This window comes from Oncorhynchus nerka, linkage group LG28, assembly GCF_034236695.1.
Source record: "Oncorhynchus nerka isolate Pitt River linkage group LG28, Oner_Uvic_2.0, whole genome shotgun sequence".
Classification (NCBI taxonomy): Eukaryota; Metazoa; Chordata; class Actinopteri; order Salmoniformes; family Salmonidae; genus Oncorhynchus; species Oncorhynchus nerka.
Window position 1 is genome coordinate 37,086,028 of NC_088423.1, and position 16,923 is coordinate 37,102,950.

Genomic DNA, 16,923 nt, shown 5'->3' on the forward strand with positions numbered 1-16,923 from the left:
ATCATATCCTCACATGGTCTCTCCTATCATTACTATTCGAATGACACTCAACTACTTTTCTCCTCCCCCCCTTGTGACACCCAGGTGGTGACATGTATCTCTGCGTGCCTGGCAGATATCTCAGCTTGGATTTTCTCCCACCACCTCAAGCTCAACAAGATGGCGTTGCTCTTCTTCCCGGGGAAGGCCTGCCCGCTCAGAGATCTCCATCCTGATTGACAACTCTAATGTCACCCTCCCAGAATGCAAAGAACCTTGGCGTGACCCTGGACAACATCTTGTCATTCTCTGCAAACATCAAAGCAGTAACTCGCTCCTGAAGGTTCATGCTCTACAACCTCTGTAGTGTACAACCCTACCTCACACAGGAAGCGTCAGAGGTCCTAATCTGGTCTACTGCAACTCGCTGTTGGCAGAGCTAGGTTGTACTACCTAGCTATCTTAAGATGAATGCACTAACTGTAAGTTGCTCTGGATAAGAGCATCTGCTCAATGACTCAAATGTAAAAAAGTATTGCAGGCCAACTAGGTCTCAATAGCTAGCAGTGACGCTAGCTACCAATGGAGACTGAGAAGTAGGAAAGGAATTTATACTCGAAAACAAAAGCCTTCCGGTTAGTACTCAACCTTTTGACAAGCTCTGAAGACCTACGCTCGACAGCGATATCCTTCACTATTAGATTAAGCAGACAAACGGGTATCTAGTCGATATGAGGAGAGCTAGAGTAGTGAGGAAGAGAAGCGAGAATAACCAGAGGGTGGGAGAGTGGTTCCTGTCTCCAACAGACGCTTTTGATAGGTACTTCCGAGAGAGTAGGCAGTCCTAGCGAACCCCCACGTGAGATATCGAAAAAAAATCATTGAAATAGAACCCTGCTCTGTATATTTCAATCTTGGTTCAAAGCAGGTGTTACATTTTATTGTATCTCAGAAGTGTTATGACTAAACCCGCAGTGTTTACTCGAGTCTGAATCAGCTCAAGTCGGAGGTCCACACCGCTCTCATCCTGCTGAAGCAGAACAGGGCTCACATCACCATTGGCCAATGAAATCATCACAAAAACAGCCCAGGACGACTAGCGCACAGTCACTGTTGTGATGCCCTCACAGTACAGCAGGCCTAAAAGTAGACGCCACATCCACCCAGGAGGGCTGTAGAGTCCCAGGACCATGTGGTCCAGGCTGGGCCGGTGCTACCATGAAGGTAAGTAAACGTAGAGAGCGAGAGAGAGCTTCATTAATAGGAATAATAATGAGGAATAAAATCTGAATCTGAATGCCCAGTGTTAAGCACACTCTGTCGTCCCCAGCTGACTACACACTCAGGGGACCAGGCAGCTGTATACAAACACAACCACGCACACAAGGCCAAATGAGTTGTTCTGCATAAACACACGCATGCAAACACAAACAATGTAATCGTAATTGTTTGCATCACACCTTGAGTAACCTTCTCCACGACGTTCCAATGAATAAAACAGATCAATAAGCATTTCCCATTTCTATTTGCCCATCTACATTCTGTATGTGTCTGCGATGGAGAGAATGAGAGGAATTGAATATGTGAGCAGGGGTGAAGGGGGAATAGATAGACATGACAGGAGAGAAGCAGAGATCTCTGTTCTGCTTGATGGTTAATTTGTTCCATGTGAGAGACTTATTTGTGGTTCAGGTGTAGTTGTACCTGAAGGGGTTGTTAAATTGGACTAGACAGAATGAAGAACATCTAAGTGAACTTTCCATACTCTACCGAGCATTCTTAATAAAACCAAGAGCTTAGCAAAAAACGGAGAGGCACGCATTGTTTTCGGATTTCCGAGCAAAGTTTTAAGTCTCATATGACTCCAGGAGCACAATAGTTTATTGTTGACCTGTGCTACAAGATCCCTTTTATGCCAAATAAATTCACATCGCTGTCAAATATCAGTATATTCACTTCCATCTATACTTTAATGCATTAAGGGCAGGGAGTATAGCTCCACAATGGGCAACATTAAGGATCTCACTCTGATGGATGTCTCCGTCCCCCTACATGACCTCCATACCAAATACAGTACTAGAGGGTGGCTGACCCTGCACTGGAAAGCCTCTGGGTATGAAGGCTTTTGCTCCAGCAGAACACAAAATAAGGTGCGAGTAGCTCTCCAGGAGGAAGGTTGGAGGAAAGTTGTCCACCCCCTGCTAGTTAAGATGGAAAGAAACTTCCATTGGCCTCCCCATGTGTGGTTGTCTCCTCTCCCCCAGGCAGCACAGCTTCACAGGGCACCAGGCAGAGGGGAGGATTAGTATGAATTTCCTTTTGAATTACTCAGATTCAATTATGCAAGATAATGCAAATACAAGGCCTTTCAGGTCTGTTTTTCTTCTCAGAAATACGCCTCTTTAAATAGCATCCCCTGGATAACTGACACAGCTGCTCATCCTTTAGTCCCACACTTTTCTCTTTGTACTTCGTGTGACATGGGAATGAATGGGCTTCTCTGTGAAGTGTCTCACTAAAGGGGGGCTAGCATCTTAGGGGTATTACCGGTGCTAATGCTACATAATACAACAAATATCTGGCACTGGCTTCTAACAGAACTCAATATCAAACATTCTGCTGTCATCAAGGCTCGTCCCACTGAATGTCCTGTTCAGATGAGTCCACTTCCCTGTGTATTACTTCTGAGACTCGAGTGCCCCGAGATATGTTTCTGACTGTCAGCACATCTGAAGTCAGTAGAACCTCAGCTATTTCATACAGTCAAGCTAGTAGCTGGGCCTTCAGATGTGGTGTACTGGCAGTCAATCAGACACATCTCCAAAACATGCAGGGTAAATTAAACAGACAGTGGAAAATGGAGGAGAGAGGACTGAGTTGATTGAGAAATGGAGACCGAGTGAAACAAATAGCATAAGCAAAGAGTAAAATAATACTGAGTAGAGAAAGATATAGACGACAGTCTGCACTCTCTGGTCCCTGTATGATATTGTTCAGTACATGAGGCTTTATGTCTAAGATTATTCCATGTTCCCAAACATACTGTCATAAGAATTATAAAGTCTCTCACCTCCCTTAAGACCCTATCCACACGCTTAACCTCTGTCCAGGGAGACTAGTGTCAGGGTCAACTAGGATTATATCAGAGAGGAATGGAAAGTCTGTGTATTTAACATGTATAGTGCAATCGGAAAGTATTCCGACCCCTTGACTTTTTCCACATTTTGTTACGTTACAGCCTTATTCTAAAATATATATATATTTTTATTAATCGTATCAATATTCAAACAATAACCCATAATGACAAAGCAAAAACAGGTTTTAGAAATATATATTTTTTTAAATCCTAACATTTACATAAGTACTCAGACATTTAATTGCTACATTTACTCAGCACTTTGTTGAAGCACCTTGCACAGCGATTACAAGCTCAAGTTTTCTTGGGTATGATGCTACATGGCACATCTGCATTTGGGGAGTTTCTCCCATTCTTCTCTGCAGATGCTCTCAAGCTCTGTCAGGATGGATAGGGAGTGTTGCTGCACAGCTATCTTGGCTGTGTCTTTGTCCTGTTGGAAGGTGAACCTTCACCCCAGTCTGAGGTCCTGAGCACTCTGGAGCATATTTTTATCAATGATCTCTCTGTACTTTGCTCCGTTCATCTTTTCCTCGATCCTGACTAGTCTCCCAGTCCCGGACTCTGAAAAACATCCCCACAGCATGATGCTGACACCACCATGCTTCACCGTAGGGATGGTGCCAGGTTTCTTCCAGATGTGACGGTTGGCATTCAGGCCCAAGAGTTCAATCTTGGTTTCATCAGACCAGAGAATCTTGTTTCTCATGTTCTGAGAGTCTTTAGGTACCTTTTGGCAAACTACAAGCGGGCTGTTATGTGCCTTTTACTGAGGAGTGACTTCCGTCTGCCCACTCTACCATAAAGGCCTGATTGGTGGAGTGCTACAGAGATTGTTGTCCTTCTGGAAGGTTCTCCAAAGGAACTCTAGAGCGCTGTCAGAGTGACCATCGGGTTCTTGATGACCTCCCTGACCAAGGCCCTTCTTCCCCGATTGTTCAGTTTGGCCAGGCAGGCCAGCTATAGGAAGAGTCTTGGTGGTTTCAAACTTGTTCCATTTAAGAATTATGGAAGCCACTGTGTTCTTGGGGACCTTCTATGCTGCTGACATTTTTTTAGTACCCTTCTCCAGATCTGTGCCTCGACACAATCCTGTCTCGGAGCTCTCTGGACAATTCCCTTCGACCTTATGGTTTGGTTTTTGCTCTGACATGCACTGTCAACTGTGGGACCTTATATAGACGTGTGTGCCTTTTCAAATCATGTCCAATCAATTGAATTTACCTCAGGTGAACTCCAAGTTGTAGAAACATCTCAAGGAATATCAATGGAAACAAGATACACCTGAGCTCAAATTTGAGTCTCATAGCAAACGGTCTGAATACTGATGTAAATAAGGTATTTATTTTTAATTTTTAATACATTTACTAAAATGTCTAAATCTGTTTTTGCTTTGTCATTATGTGGTATTGTATGTAGATTTATGAGATTATTTAAAAAAAATCATTTTTAGAATAAGGCTGTAATGTAACAAATTGTGGACTGAATACTTTCTGAAGGCTGAAGTGTTCCTTTTTACAATGCAGTGTTCAATCCCACAGATAATCTGCTGAGGCTGAACCAAGACACTCCATTGGGTTGACCATCTCACATCAACACTCTTATACTGTACATGAACGCAAACACACATCCCTCTTCTTCTCCTCCTCACTCAATTAAGACTGACTCACCTCTGGTTTGAGAAATGTGTTAACTAACCTCCAGACGAGCTTCAATTCCATACAACACTCCTTCCGTGGCCTCCAACTGCTCTTAAATGCAAGTAAAACTAAATGCATGCTCTTCAACCGATCGCTGCCAGCACTTGCCTGCCTGTCCAGCATCACTACTCTGGACAGTTCTGACTTAGAATATGTGGACAACTACAAATACCTAGGTGTCTGGTTAGACTGTAAACTCTCCTTCCAGACTCACATCTCCAATCCAAAATTAAATCTAGAATTGGCTTCCTATTTCGCAACAAAGCATCCTTCACTCATGCTGCCAAACACCCTTGTAAAAATGACTATCCTACCGATCCTTGACTTTGGCGATGTCATTTAGAAAATAGCCTCCAACACTCTACTCAGCAAATTGTATGCAGTCTATCACAGTGCCATCCATTTTGTCACTGAAGCCCCATATACTACCCACCACTGTGACCTGTATGCTCTCGTTGCCTGGCCCTCGCTTTATATTCATCACCAAACCCACTGGCTCCAGGTCATCTACAAGACCCTGCTAGGTAAAGCCCTGCCTTCTCTCAGCTCACTGGTCACCATAGCAGCACTCACCCTTAGCACGCGCTCCAGCAGGTATATTTCACTGGTCACCCCCAAAGCCAATTTCCTTCCAGTTCTCTGCTGCAGATGACTGGAACGAAATTGCATAAATCACTGAAGCTGGAGACTCATATCTCCCTCACTAACTTTTAAGAATCAGCTGTCAGAGCATTTTACAGATCATTGCACCTGTACATAGCCCATCTGTAAATAGCCCATCAAACTACCTCATCCCCATATTATTATTTTTTGCTCCTTTGCATGCCAGTATCTCTACTTGCACATTCATCTTCTGCACATCTAACACTCCAGTGTTTAATTGCTAAATTGTAATTATTTCGCCACTACGGCCTATTTTCTGCCGTACCTCCCTAATCTTACCTCATTTGCACACACTGTACAGAGTTTTCTATTGTGTTATTGACTGTACGTTTGGTTGTGTAACTCTGTGTTGCACTGCTTTGCTTTATCTTGTAAATGAGAACTTGTTCTCAACTAGCCTACCTGGTTAAATAAAGGTTAAATAAAAAATTGAAAAGTAGAAACCACCCTAGCATGGCTCATATCTACCTTGCCTTCAAATAGTCATCTGGCTGGTCTGAAGACATGAAAGCCATCCATTACAGTGCAGGTCATACACACTCAGGAATACAGATTGACTCTGCTGTGCCAGTTTAAGGCGCAAGATTAAAGAGCCGCCAAGTGTGTGTGTTTGTGCATTGATGACGGTCATGGGAAAGTGTCAATTTTCCCCTGGTTCCTAGAGTGTGTACTTCTGCGTCTGTGTTTTGTCTTCTTCATTTGGTGTTTTTGGCCAGTGAGAGAAAAGGCAGGTAGCACCACTGATGAGGAGGCTGCTGCGTGTGAAGGCACAAATGAGAAACTCAAGTCTTCCAGTGTAAGATCAAATCTAGAGGGTGTCTCTCTACCTGTTCACCGGTATATTGAGGCACATATGGTCAGTGCTTTAGTGCTCTCGCCACCTGGTGGCCATTCTGCCCAATTGAAAACCACTCAGAGAGATGAACGGAGAATAACGGGCTGATTGGGAGAGACAGGAGAGGATGATTTTCCTTTCTCCCCCCCCATCCCCATCCTCCCAGCAGGATCTCGATGCTCATTGAGGGAATTAACATCAATCCAATTAGCCTCTGGGTAAAACCAGAGACAGAAGAGGAAGAGAGACATCTCACTCGCTCCTTTTTTTCTGGTTCATATACGGTCACTGAACTAACCAGACCAGACCCCGCTGCAATCACATTGGTGTCTATGGTAAACAGCCTGAGTAAGACATCTTCATTTATCTGCCATCTTTGGTAATACTACCTCTCAATTCATCCACATTTTCTACACTTAAGTATCCAGCATCCATCACTTCTGACATTGATTACATTTGAATTGAGAATAGATCCCTCTCTTGCCTGCCTGGAATTCAAACACAATAATGAGCTATGAAAAAAAGAGAGAACACGTGGAACTCCTGTCTATCCCTTCCATTGACATACTGTCGCCATCGAGACGTTGCACTCCATGATCTCACATTGGACTCGTACATTAAGTCAAGGTAGTTGTGCTGCATGGCTACATTCTCACAGCTTATGTTGCCATGGCTTGTCAGGTTCAGGCATAATCATGTGTATTTGTCTGTCAGGTTACCAGATATTCAAATAATTCCCAGAAGGCTTCCTTCCTTATTTGTCTCGATTAAACAGCTGCCAGTCAAGCAGAAGGCCAACTGTCAATATGTGGTGCTTTGTTAAGTATAAAACTCTTGTTTCTATTGTGTAACTCACTCGGTCTGTGTACAGTCAAAGTCAGCTCTGTGAGTCTGTCAGGGTGAATGAACACACACAGAGACACAGAGAGAGAGAGGGCGAGTGAGAAGAGAAGCATCACACGCACACTGCCAAAAAAAAACAGAGTCATGGCCTCATAGGGGTGAGAAAATAAGGATAAACAAGATAGAATACAGTCATGCATATGGTCTCTTCTTCACACGAATACCAATATCAAGTTCTATTACATTTTTTGTTTTTAAGTGTCTGCCTCCTGAGGCTAAGCACATCAGTATGGTAATGGCAGAATGCATACACACAAGTATTTCCCAAAAAATACATGAGAAAGATACAGTAGTATACTGAAAGTAGCAACTTTTTATTTGAGTTACAATTCTTTACATGTAGCCAAAGAATGTCCTCAAAACCAGTACAAACATTTTTTGCCTTGCAGTTGTCTTTTTTTTTATGATACATTTTTTGTTTTTACTTCAAATGACAACTGAGAAATGTTGTATAAAATAAAAAAAATATCAGCTTCAGAAAAGTAGTCTAGCATTCTAACATCCATTAACCACTATTTACAGATGTTTTTATTTACATTCTGAAATTCCATCCACGACCAGATTTGCAAATCAACTCGCAAGAAACATGTCTGTTCAACTGCAGCTCTACAAATCAGAGGGAAATGACATGAAACGGCTATCAGTATAGCTGTCAGTCAAACACTATCTTCTTGGAGGACAAGGACTAGTTATAATATAGCTGGAAGGATGTTAAGGGGATTCACCGCTCAGAGTAGGAAGGTCAGGTCCAACTAGACATAAGACACAAAGCCAACCACTGCCACCACTTGTGTAGCCTTGCAGTAACAATTGATTAGATTTGATCTTTATTATATATATATTAATCAGGTGTGTCATTGCAGGACTGGATGGACCCTGCAGCTCTCCGGGACCAGAGGTGAACCCTGGGCTAGGTGTTCGTTCCGGATAGGCACTACTTGAAGTGGTTAGATACAATGCCCACAGAACAAATGTTACAATATAATAGGCAAAGAACAATCCTTTTCAGTGAGGATTATGCCAGTTGGCTGAGGTTTGGTTATTATTAATGTCAGGCCGGTTTACCAAGGACTCTCTGAGTCTAATAAAACCGTATATACAGCAGTTATTATACCCAGCCACTTCAAGTGACATGTTCGGTGGAACATGTAAAAGGTAAAGAAGTGCACAGAGACTTGAAACATCTTAAGCAGCATCAGATCTGGATCATTAATGGTAAAATAAATACATGAAAACCACAATCATTAAAATCATCTGAACTGCTATTTTAAAAACAAACAAAACACAATTTCTTTACTGTAAAGTCAAATTGGGAAAGGCAGGAAAGAAAACAATGCCAAGTGCCATTATTTAAAAACAAAGATTTAAATAACATTAACAGTCATCCAGAGCTGCTGAGCCCTTTTACATCTATTTAGATTGTTAAATGACATGCCATTCTAAGAACTTAAACAAGCATGATGCACTGAAGAAAAAAACATTTCAACAGAGGTGAATTTCGACGTGACAGTAAGCTTATACAGATAATGGACATATTCAGAGCTGAAGCTTAGCTTAGAGAGAACTACAGGGGTCTTCCACAATGACCTTCCCTTTTCTACAACCGTCAGAGGCAAACATAGAAATGGCTACACTGATCTTTTGCATTCAACCATTCCACACAACTTAAGAGACATTGTTGACACGTGTCCATGAGTGCTCTTTTCAAGCTAATCAATGATTACATCCTTGATTCAATATATATATATATATATATATATATATATATATATAAAAAATACAAAAACTCACTCCACATGCCAGCAGTCTCAAGCTGTCCTCTGCAACTAGGAATCTTACCAGGAGTTGGATGGTGTGAAGATTTAAAACAGCATTGATTCAAATCAACGGTACATGTTTACGTGGCTTTGGTTCAGAAAGTGCTGAGTTTGTGTGTCTTGCTCTTCAGAATGAGGACGCAGGTTGAAGCGTTGCCGCGGAACACTGTTGACCTCTGGTGGATTCTCTGTACAGCCCCTCCTGCTGGGGTTGCCAGATCTAGAAGGACCGTTATGTGCAGTCAGAGTGCAAAGAAGGATTAGCTAACAGTGCTCCAGGTAGTCTATGACACGAGAGATGGATTTATGCCCTGTGGTTCCAAATGCACACTGTTGAAAAAGAGAGGGTGGAAAGCAAGTTAGCTTGTATTGTGTTTGTGTGTCTGGTATATATTGTTTTAAGTCATGTGAGACGCTAGGCCGTTATCAAAAAGACATTTCCCACTTACAGTGAGGTTCATGAAATTCAAGAACTTCTTCAGCATTTCCGTCATGATGGAGAAATCTCCCTTGGGTAGGTTTCCCCGCACATTAATCACATTAACCTGAGGAGAGATGAGCAAATACACATCAAGTGGCAATCTGCAACATTTTCCTCTCGCCGAAAATATATGTGCAACCAGCTACAAAACCTGAGCAATAAGAAGTTTGGTTTTTGGAGTCCGCAGAGCTCTTGGTCAACTCTGCACCGATGTAGGTGGAGCAGAATATCAGTGTCACAATGAGATGTTTAGGGGAGTAGGATACTAGCTTTTCCCACAGATTTCCATTTAGCAATAGGCTACAACGAGACACTTAAGCTTCAAACTAGGATTTTTTCTTAAATACCAAAAACAGGTTGTTTTAATGTGAATGTATTGTTTCATTATGTTCTGTTTAATAGCTAACTATTAACACAAGTGAATTCTGATACAGCATTATGCATCAGTGATCAGGTTCACTTTTATTTTGTAATTTTTCCTTTTAAAGTCACACTCCTCTTGTACTTGTGTTTGTTCATTGGACAGGACAGAGGTAAGGAGGAAAGAGAGAGTTGCTGAAATAAAAGTGGGCCGGATCCGAACACAGGCTGCAGCGTCTTAGACCACGATCATGTCCTCTTTACTTCACCATGAACAAAGTACCGCACTGCAGCTGCCTTACCTTTTCACTTATTTGTTAATATGTATACTTTATTTATTTTGTAACTAATATTGTAATAGCCTTTCGCTACACACGCAATAACATCTGCTAAACACGTGGACGTATGTGACCAATATATTTGATTTGACAAGCTTCAACTTCACGCACAAGTGTGAAGCACCCTAAGAGATCTGCCATCAAGACAGAAGAATGGCACTGGTTTGAAGAAGCCTACACTTCAATTCTGCAAGCTCAGAAATCAAGCCCTTAATTGATTCATTGAATCAGGTGTGTGGGTGCTGAGATGGAACAAAAGCCTGCACCCCCAATGGCAGGATCGAGGAACAGGGTTATAGCTAATTTGCCAGAAGCTTACCTGACTGCCCTGACACAGACAGCCCAGGAGCAGAGCTGTGTAGGAGGCCACGATGCTGTCCTCCATGTGCTTCCCAGCATGCTGCAGAGCTACAACACCGCAGTGAGAACAACACTCAACATGGAGCAATGATAGCATTGAAAACTGCTGTTGCAAAAATAGGATTTTACACACAGAGACACACATCTTTACCTTTGTTGAGGTCCAGCTCTTCCTCTTCCTCCTCTTTCTTTGTGTCCTTCTCCTTGTCATTTTCACTGTCGTTGGTTTCCGTGGCGACCCACTGGATCTCGCCCGACGTCTCCTGCCATTCCCCGCTCTGGTCCTGGGGTTTGGGCGCCTCACTGATGAGGTCATCAGTCTGTGCCTCGGCCAATATGGCCGCTCGCTCCCGCTCCAGGAAGAACTGTGGACGGAGGAAAAGACACAAAATCACAAGAGTAACTCCATTTCCTGTGTTATTTGGCCTCATTTCTCTGTAAGTTATTCTGAAGTCGTGATGTAGTTATAACAAAACTCTTACCTGCACCAGAGCAGCCAGGGCACCCGAGGAAGAGTCCTTGGTCTTCTCCTCAGCACCCTCTGAAAGGGCTGCTGTAGGTGGCTCTGCCCCGTTCTCGATCTCTGTAGAGGCTGGGACTGGTTCAGGGGTCTGGGTCTCATCTCCTCCTGCCTCTCCCTGGCTGCATTCAGGGCTGGTTGTGTTGAACTCCATGTCCACCAGACTGTGGCGGTTCTTTGCACTGTACTCCACCAGGTTAATCAGCAGCCCCAAGCCCTGTACCAGCACACACCGGACGAGAGATGCTGTTAAAAAAAAGCACTCAAGGACATACACTTCAATAAGATCCATAACAAAACATTGTGAGTACAAACAACCCTGAAATTACTACATCAAAGCTTCGGTTTTAATAACTACTTAGTCATTCATTAAGATTAGAGGACCGACAAAATATTTTGGCATTCAAGCTATTGTCAGCGTTCAAGGTCTCCTCAACCTGTGGGCACTTCAAATAAAGTGGGTACAAATGACCCACATTTTTCAGAGATCGTACAGGTAATTGGATTTGTGTAATCATTTACATAAAGGCCTCTCACACACACACGCTCACCAGGACTCGGATGTCAAAGCGTTGTTCCTGAGGTATGTAGCGTGGGACCCGTAGGACGCAGTTGAGTGCTGTGATGCTAAGCTGGTCCTGCTCTCCAGTCTTAGTGCTTCCCCACTCTAAAAACCACAATACAGTCCATAGTTACCACACTCCCTCCACCCTGCAGTAGACAGCTGTGGCCTGAGACCAGTCAGGCTTAAGCACTACAGCCCGAACACCTTCTTGGTGTGTGTGTTATGGGGAACTCTAGCACAGCTGTGATGAGGTCTGTGGGACAACAGAGAGCAGCGAGCACAAGGCACTAGCTAGGGACCGCAATGCGCTAGCTACAGTGTTGCCGAATGTAGAAGTCGTGCTGATGCAGTGATATTACCATTGTCGTGGGTGAGGTTGAGCAGAACCCCTATGACAGCCCTCATGCAGTCCTCCACGGCCTTGCCCACGTTGCTAAAGCTGGAGTGGGGCAGCGCCGTTCCTGACGAACACAAAGAGCTGTTCACCTCCCGGCTGTAGCGCTGGATCATGTCCACACAGTACCGCAAACCTCTGAGTGAGAGAGAGAAATTAGATCATACAAATTAAATGGGACTTCCTTGGCCACCTAAGGGTGTCAAAGCTTCTGAGTCCCAGAAAAACTGAGGGCACAGAGATTTAACACAGGGTCCTTTACAGGGACTGGTCTCTATACTAGTATACTAGAGGTGGGGACTGGGCAGAGCGAGAAGAGGTGGAGTGAAAGATCAGGGCTCAGTCACCAAAAGATGAGCATGTGTTCCAGTCGCTCTCACCTGGCAGAGGACATTATGAGCTGAGAGTCCTTGTAGGCGATCAGGTAGCCCTGGTTCTCTGGGTTCTGGACAGTCACCTGCAATGGAAGGACAGGAAGACATTGAAATGCCTTTTAAAATGGTCAAATAAAAAGTGGTTAGATGAGGCTGAGAGTGCAGTCTATTTACTTTCCCATTTTGTACTCAATGAATGGATTTAAAACATCTGAGCCTACTAACACTCCTTGATGTTGTACTTACACTCTCTAGTACTCTTAGACACCTCTCTGCCCCCCATAGCGACGACACCAGCTTCTCCTTGTCATCCTCTTGGCTCAGGTTCTGGACACATTCTTTTACTGCAGGAGACACACACAATGAATGAATGACTGAATGAATGAACATACATAGAGTTGAAGTCGGAAGTTTACATACACTTAGGTTTGAGTCATTATTAATGGAGTCAGATTATTTCACTTATAATTCACTGCATCACATTTCCTGTGGGTCAGAAGTTGACTGTGCCTTTAAACAGCTTGGTAAATTCCAGAAAATAATGTCATGGCTTTAGAAGCTTCTGATTGACTCAAATGATGTCAATTAGCCTATTGGAAGTGTACCTGTGGATGAATTTCAAGGCCTACCTTCAAACTCAGTGCCTCTTTGCTTGACATAATGGGAAAATCAAATGAAATCAGCCAAGACCTCAGAAAATAAATATAGACCTCCACAAGTCTGGTTCATCCTTGGGAGAAATTTCCAAATGCCCGAAGATACCACGTTCATCTGTACAAACAATAGTACGCAAGTATAAACACCATGGCACCACACAGCCGTCATACCGCTCAGGAAGTAGACGCGGTCTGTCTCCTGGAGATGAACGTAATTTGGTGCGACAGCAAAGGACCTTGTGAAGATGCTGGAGGAAATGGGTACAAAAGTACCTATATCCACAGTAAAACAAGTCCTACATTGACATAACCTGCTCAGCAAGGAAGAAGCCACTGTTCCAAAACAGCCATAAAAATGCCAGACTACGGTTTGCAACATTTGGAGAAATGTCGTCTGGTCTGATGAAACAAAAATAGAACTGCTTGGCCAAATGACCATCGTGTGTTTGGGCCTTGCAAGCCGAAGAACACTATCCAATCGTGTAAACTTCTGACCCACTGGGAATGTGATGGAAGTAATAAAAGCCTAAATTAATCACTCATTAGTATTATTCTGATATTTCACATTAAAATAAAGTGTTTTTTACTAGGATTAAATGTCAGAAATTGTGAAACTGAGTTGATATGTATTCGGCTAAGGTGTATGTAAACTTCCGACTTCAACTGTATGCATGTCAGAATAATAGTAGAGAGAGTGATTTACTTCAGCTTTCATTTCTTTAATCACATTCCCAGTGGGTCAGAAGTTTATATTCACTCAATTAGTATTTGGTAGCATTGCCTTTAAATTGTTTAACTTGGGTAAAATGTTTCAAGTAGCCTTCCACAAAAAGTTAGGTGAATTATGGCCCATCCCTCCTGACAGATCTGGTGTAACTGACTCAGGTTTGTAGGCCTCCTTGCTTGCACATGTTTTTCCAGTTCAGTCCACAAATTCTCTATAGGATTGAGGTAAGGGCTTTGTGATGGCCACTCCAATACTTTGACTTTGTTGTCCTTAAGCCAACTTGCCACAACTTTGGAAGTATGCTTGGGGTCATTGTCCATTTGGAAGACCCATTTGCAACCAAGCTTTAACTTCCTGACTGATGTCTTGAGATGTTGCTTCAATATATCCACATAATTTTCATACCCCATGATGCCATCTATTTTGTGAAGTGCACCAGTCCCTCCTGCAGCAAAGCACCCCACAACATGATGCTGCCACCCCCATGCTTCACAGTTGGGATGGTGTTCTTCAGCTTGCAAGCCTCCCCCTTTTCCCCCAAAACATAATGATGGTCATTTGACCAAGAAGTTCTATTTTTGTTTCATCAGACCAGAGGACATTTCTACAAAAAGTACAAACTTGTTTTACAGTGGATTTAGATATTTTTGTACCTGTTTCCTCCAGCATCTTCACAAGGCTCTTTGCTGTTGTTCTGGGATTGATTTTCACTTTTCACACCAAAGTACGTTCATCTCCAGGAGACAGAACGCGTCTCCTTCCTGAGCAGTATTACAGCTAAGTGGTCCCATGGTGTTTATACTTGCATACTACTGTTTGTACAGATGAACGTGGTACCTGCAGGCACTTGGAAATTGATCCCACGGATGAACCAGACTTGTGGAGGTCTACCATTTTTTTTTCTGAGGTCTTGGCTGATTTCTTTTGATTTTCCCATGATGTCAAGCAAAGAGGCACGGAGTTGGAAGGTGGACCTTGAAATACATCCACAGGTACACCTCCAATTGACTCAAATGATGTCAATTAGCCTATCAGAAGCTTCTAAAGCTATGACATAATTTTCTGTAATTTTCCAAACTATTTAAAGGCACAGTCAACTTAGTGTATGTAAACTTCTGACCCACTGTAATTGTCTGTAAACAATTGTTGGAAAAATTACTTTTGTCATGTACAAAGTAGATGTCCTAACTGACTTCCCAACTCTACAGTTTGCTAACAAGACATTTGCGGAGTGGTTGAAAAACGAGTTTTAATGACTCCAACCTAAGTGTATGTAAACTTCCGACTTCAACTGTACATATACACACCTACTCCTACAAGGATTTTTCTTTAGTTTTACTATTTTCTACATTGTAGAATAACAGTGAAGACATCAAAACTATGAAATAACACATATGGAATCATGTAGTAGCCAAAAATGTGTTATACAAATCAAAATGTATTTGAGATTCTTCAAATAGCCACCCTTTGGCATTCTCTCAAACAGCTTCACCTGGAATGCTTTTCCAACAGTCTTGAAGGAGTTCCCACATATGCTGAGCACTTCTTGGCTGCTTTTTAAAATTATAAACTTGGATTAGCTAACACAACATGCCATTGGCACCATCACAGGCATGATGGTTGCTGATAATGGGCCTCTGTAGATATTCCATACATTTATAAAAGTAATCTACCGTTTCCAGCTACAATAGTCATTTACAACATTAACAATGTATACATTGTATTTCTGATCAATTTTATGTTATTTTAATGGACAAAAAATGATTTTCTTTCAAAACAAGGGCATTTCTAAGTGACCCTAAACTTTTGAACGGTAGTGTATATGCCAATGAATATAGCCTAACAAAGTGAGTTGAACTTGATAAGATGCAACTGTGAAATAAAGGAACTAGGACAACTAGAAAAAGTATGCTTCTGGCGCAGAAAGCTGCTCCGACAGTTCAACAGAACATGCACGCACACAAACACCCACCTTTGTCTACAATGTGGTCCAAGCCTCCCAGTAAGCGCAGCTCCTCTTTGAACCAGTCGCCGGCTCTCTTTGAGGTCAGCGACAACAGGGTCTCCATGGCCAAGTGACACGACTGCAAAACAAACAAAATAAAGTGCTGTAGAACTCCAACCCACAATCATCATCAATATAAATATTAAACATAATCATTATTCTGATTGTCCCTGCATACCGTGATGTTCTCCAGGTCCAGGTGCTTGTTGTGGACCGTCTCACACAACTTGCGAATCTTCTCCTTGACCTTGGTCATCTCCTTGGCAGTCAGCTGGTCCTGGTGGTGGCCCGAGTGGTCATGCTCCAGCTCCAACAGTCTGATCATCAACTCCAGACTGGCCCGGTCCAGGTCCATGTTCAACCGGTCTCTGCTTAGAATGTACATTAGAGAGGCCGTACACAGGGCAAGGTTCTGGAGACGAGTGAAGGGAGAGCGGGTAGGGGCAACAATGAGTTCAGAAGCAACTGGTGGCAGGGAAAGTCCTTGAATCTTTCCCTTATATATTCAAATAGCAAACTTTTAAGTATCTACAGGACAAATAGTAGGTCATGCTGCCACCACAAATAAGCAGAGGGAGGTTAATTGTAACCCTACTGAAGCCCTTTATTTTGGGTCAATTGTGGTTGTAGATTAGAACAGATTCCTACCGGATGCTGCGGGGCATCATTCAACATCTTGAAGACCTGAGCCACCTTCCCTCTGGCCCGTAGGTGCATCCGGAAACTGGGCATTGCACACCTTGCAGCTAGACTGATTATACTAGACAGAGAGCAAGAGAGGGGGAGGTTGTTTAAAGAAGTTCAGAGGAGAAGAGTACATAGAAGATTAAGTGGACAAGTATAAATAATACTAAATCTGCTCATGTCTTCTAGACTTGAGCATATAGCTGGAAATGTATTGAACGGATGTTAAATCAGGTAAGATCCTTCCGAGGTGGACAATTTTGAGTGGATTTGTCTTACCTAAGGCACCGTGTGTTGAGTGGCTGGCTGCTCTTCAGGCCAGTCTCCAGGTACTCAAAGTCATCAGTAAACTCCTGGTTCTCACCAAACTCTACCACATCGTTGAAGTGCTTCACATTATGCACAACCGTGTACAGCTGCAAGGGG

At 42.9% G+C, this 16,923-nt stretch overlaps 1 protein-coding gene across 1 annotated transcript in view; it reads right to left on the minus strand.

Moving 5' to 3' along the window:
- Nucleotides 1-7,509: 7,509 nt before the first annotated feature.
- Nucleotides 7,510-16,923, minus strand: part of LOC115113194 (wings apart-like protein homolog) — a 35,816-nt gene continuing 26,402 nt past the window's right edge. The window contains exons 8-20 of the mRNA XM_029640552.2: nucleotides 16,777-16,913; nucleotides 16,462-16,573; nucleotides 15,992-16,225; nucleotides 15,781-15,892; nucleotides 12,672-12,769; nucleotides 12,432-12,508; nucleotides 12,017-12,189; nucleotides 11,644-11,759; nucleotides 11,055-11,309; nucleotides 10,724-10,937; nucleotides 10,532-10,620; nucleotides 9,483-9,578; nucleotides 7,510-9,363 (exon numbers count right to left, since the gene is read on the minus strand). Of these exons, the coding sequence (XP_029496412.1) occupies nucleotides 9,298-9,363; nucleotides 9,483-9,578; nucleotides 10,532-10,620; nucleotides 10,724-10,937; nucleotides 11,055-11,309; nucleotides 11,644-11,759; nucleotides 12,017-12,189; nucleotides 12,432-12,508; nucleotides 12,672-12,769; nucleotides 15,781-15,892; nucleotides 15,992-16,225; nucleotides 16,462-16,573; nucleotides 16,777-16,913 (1,779 nt within the window). The 3' untranslated portion in view covers nucleotides 7,510-9,297. The remainder of the gene's footprint in view (nucleotides 9,364-9,482; nucleotides 9,579-10,531; nucleotides 10,621-10,723; nucleotides 10,938-11,054; nucleotides 11,310-11,643; nucleotides 11,760-12,016; nucleotides 12,190-12,431; nucleotides 12,509-12,671; nucleotides 12,770-15,780; nucleotides 15,893-15,991; nucleotides 16,226-16,461; nucleotides 16,574-16,776; nucleotides 16,914-16,923) is intronic.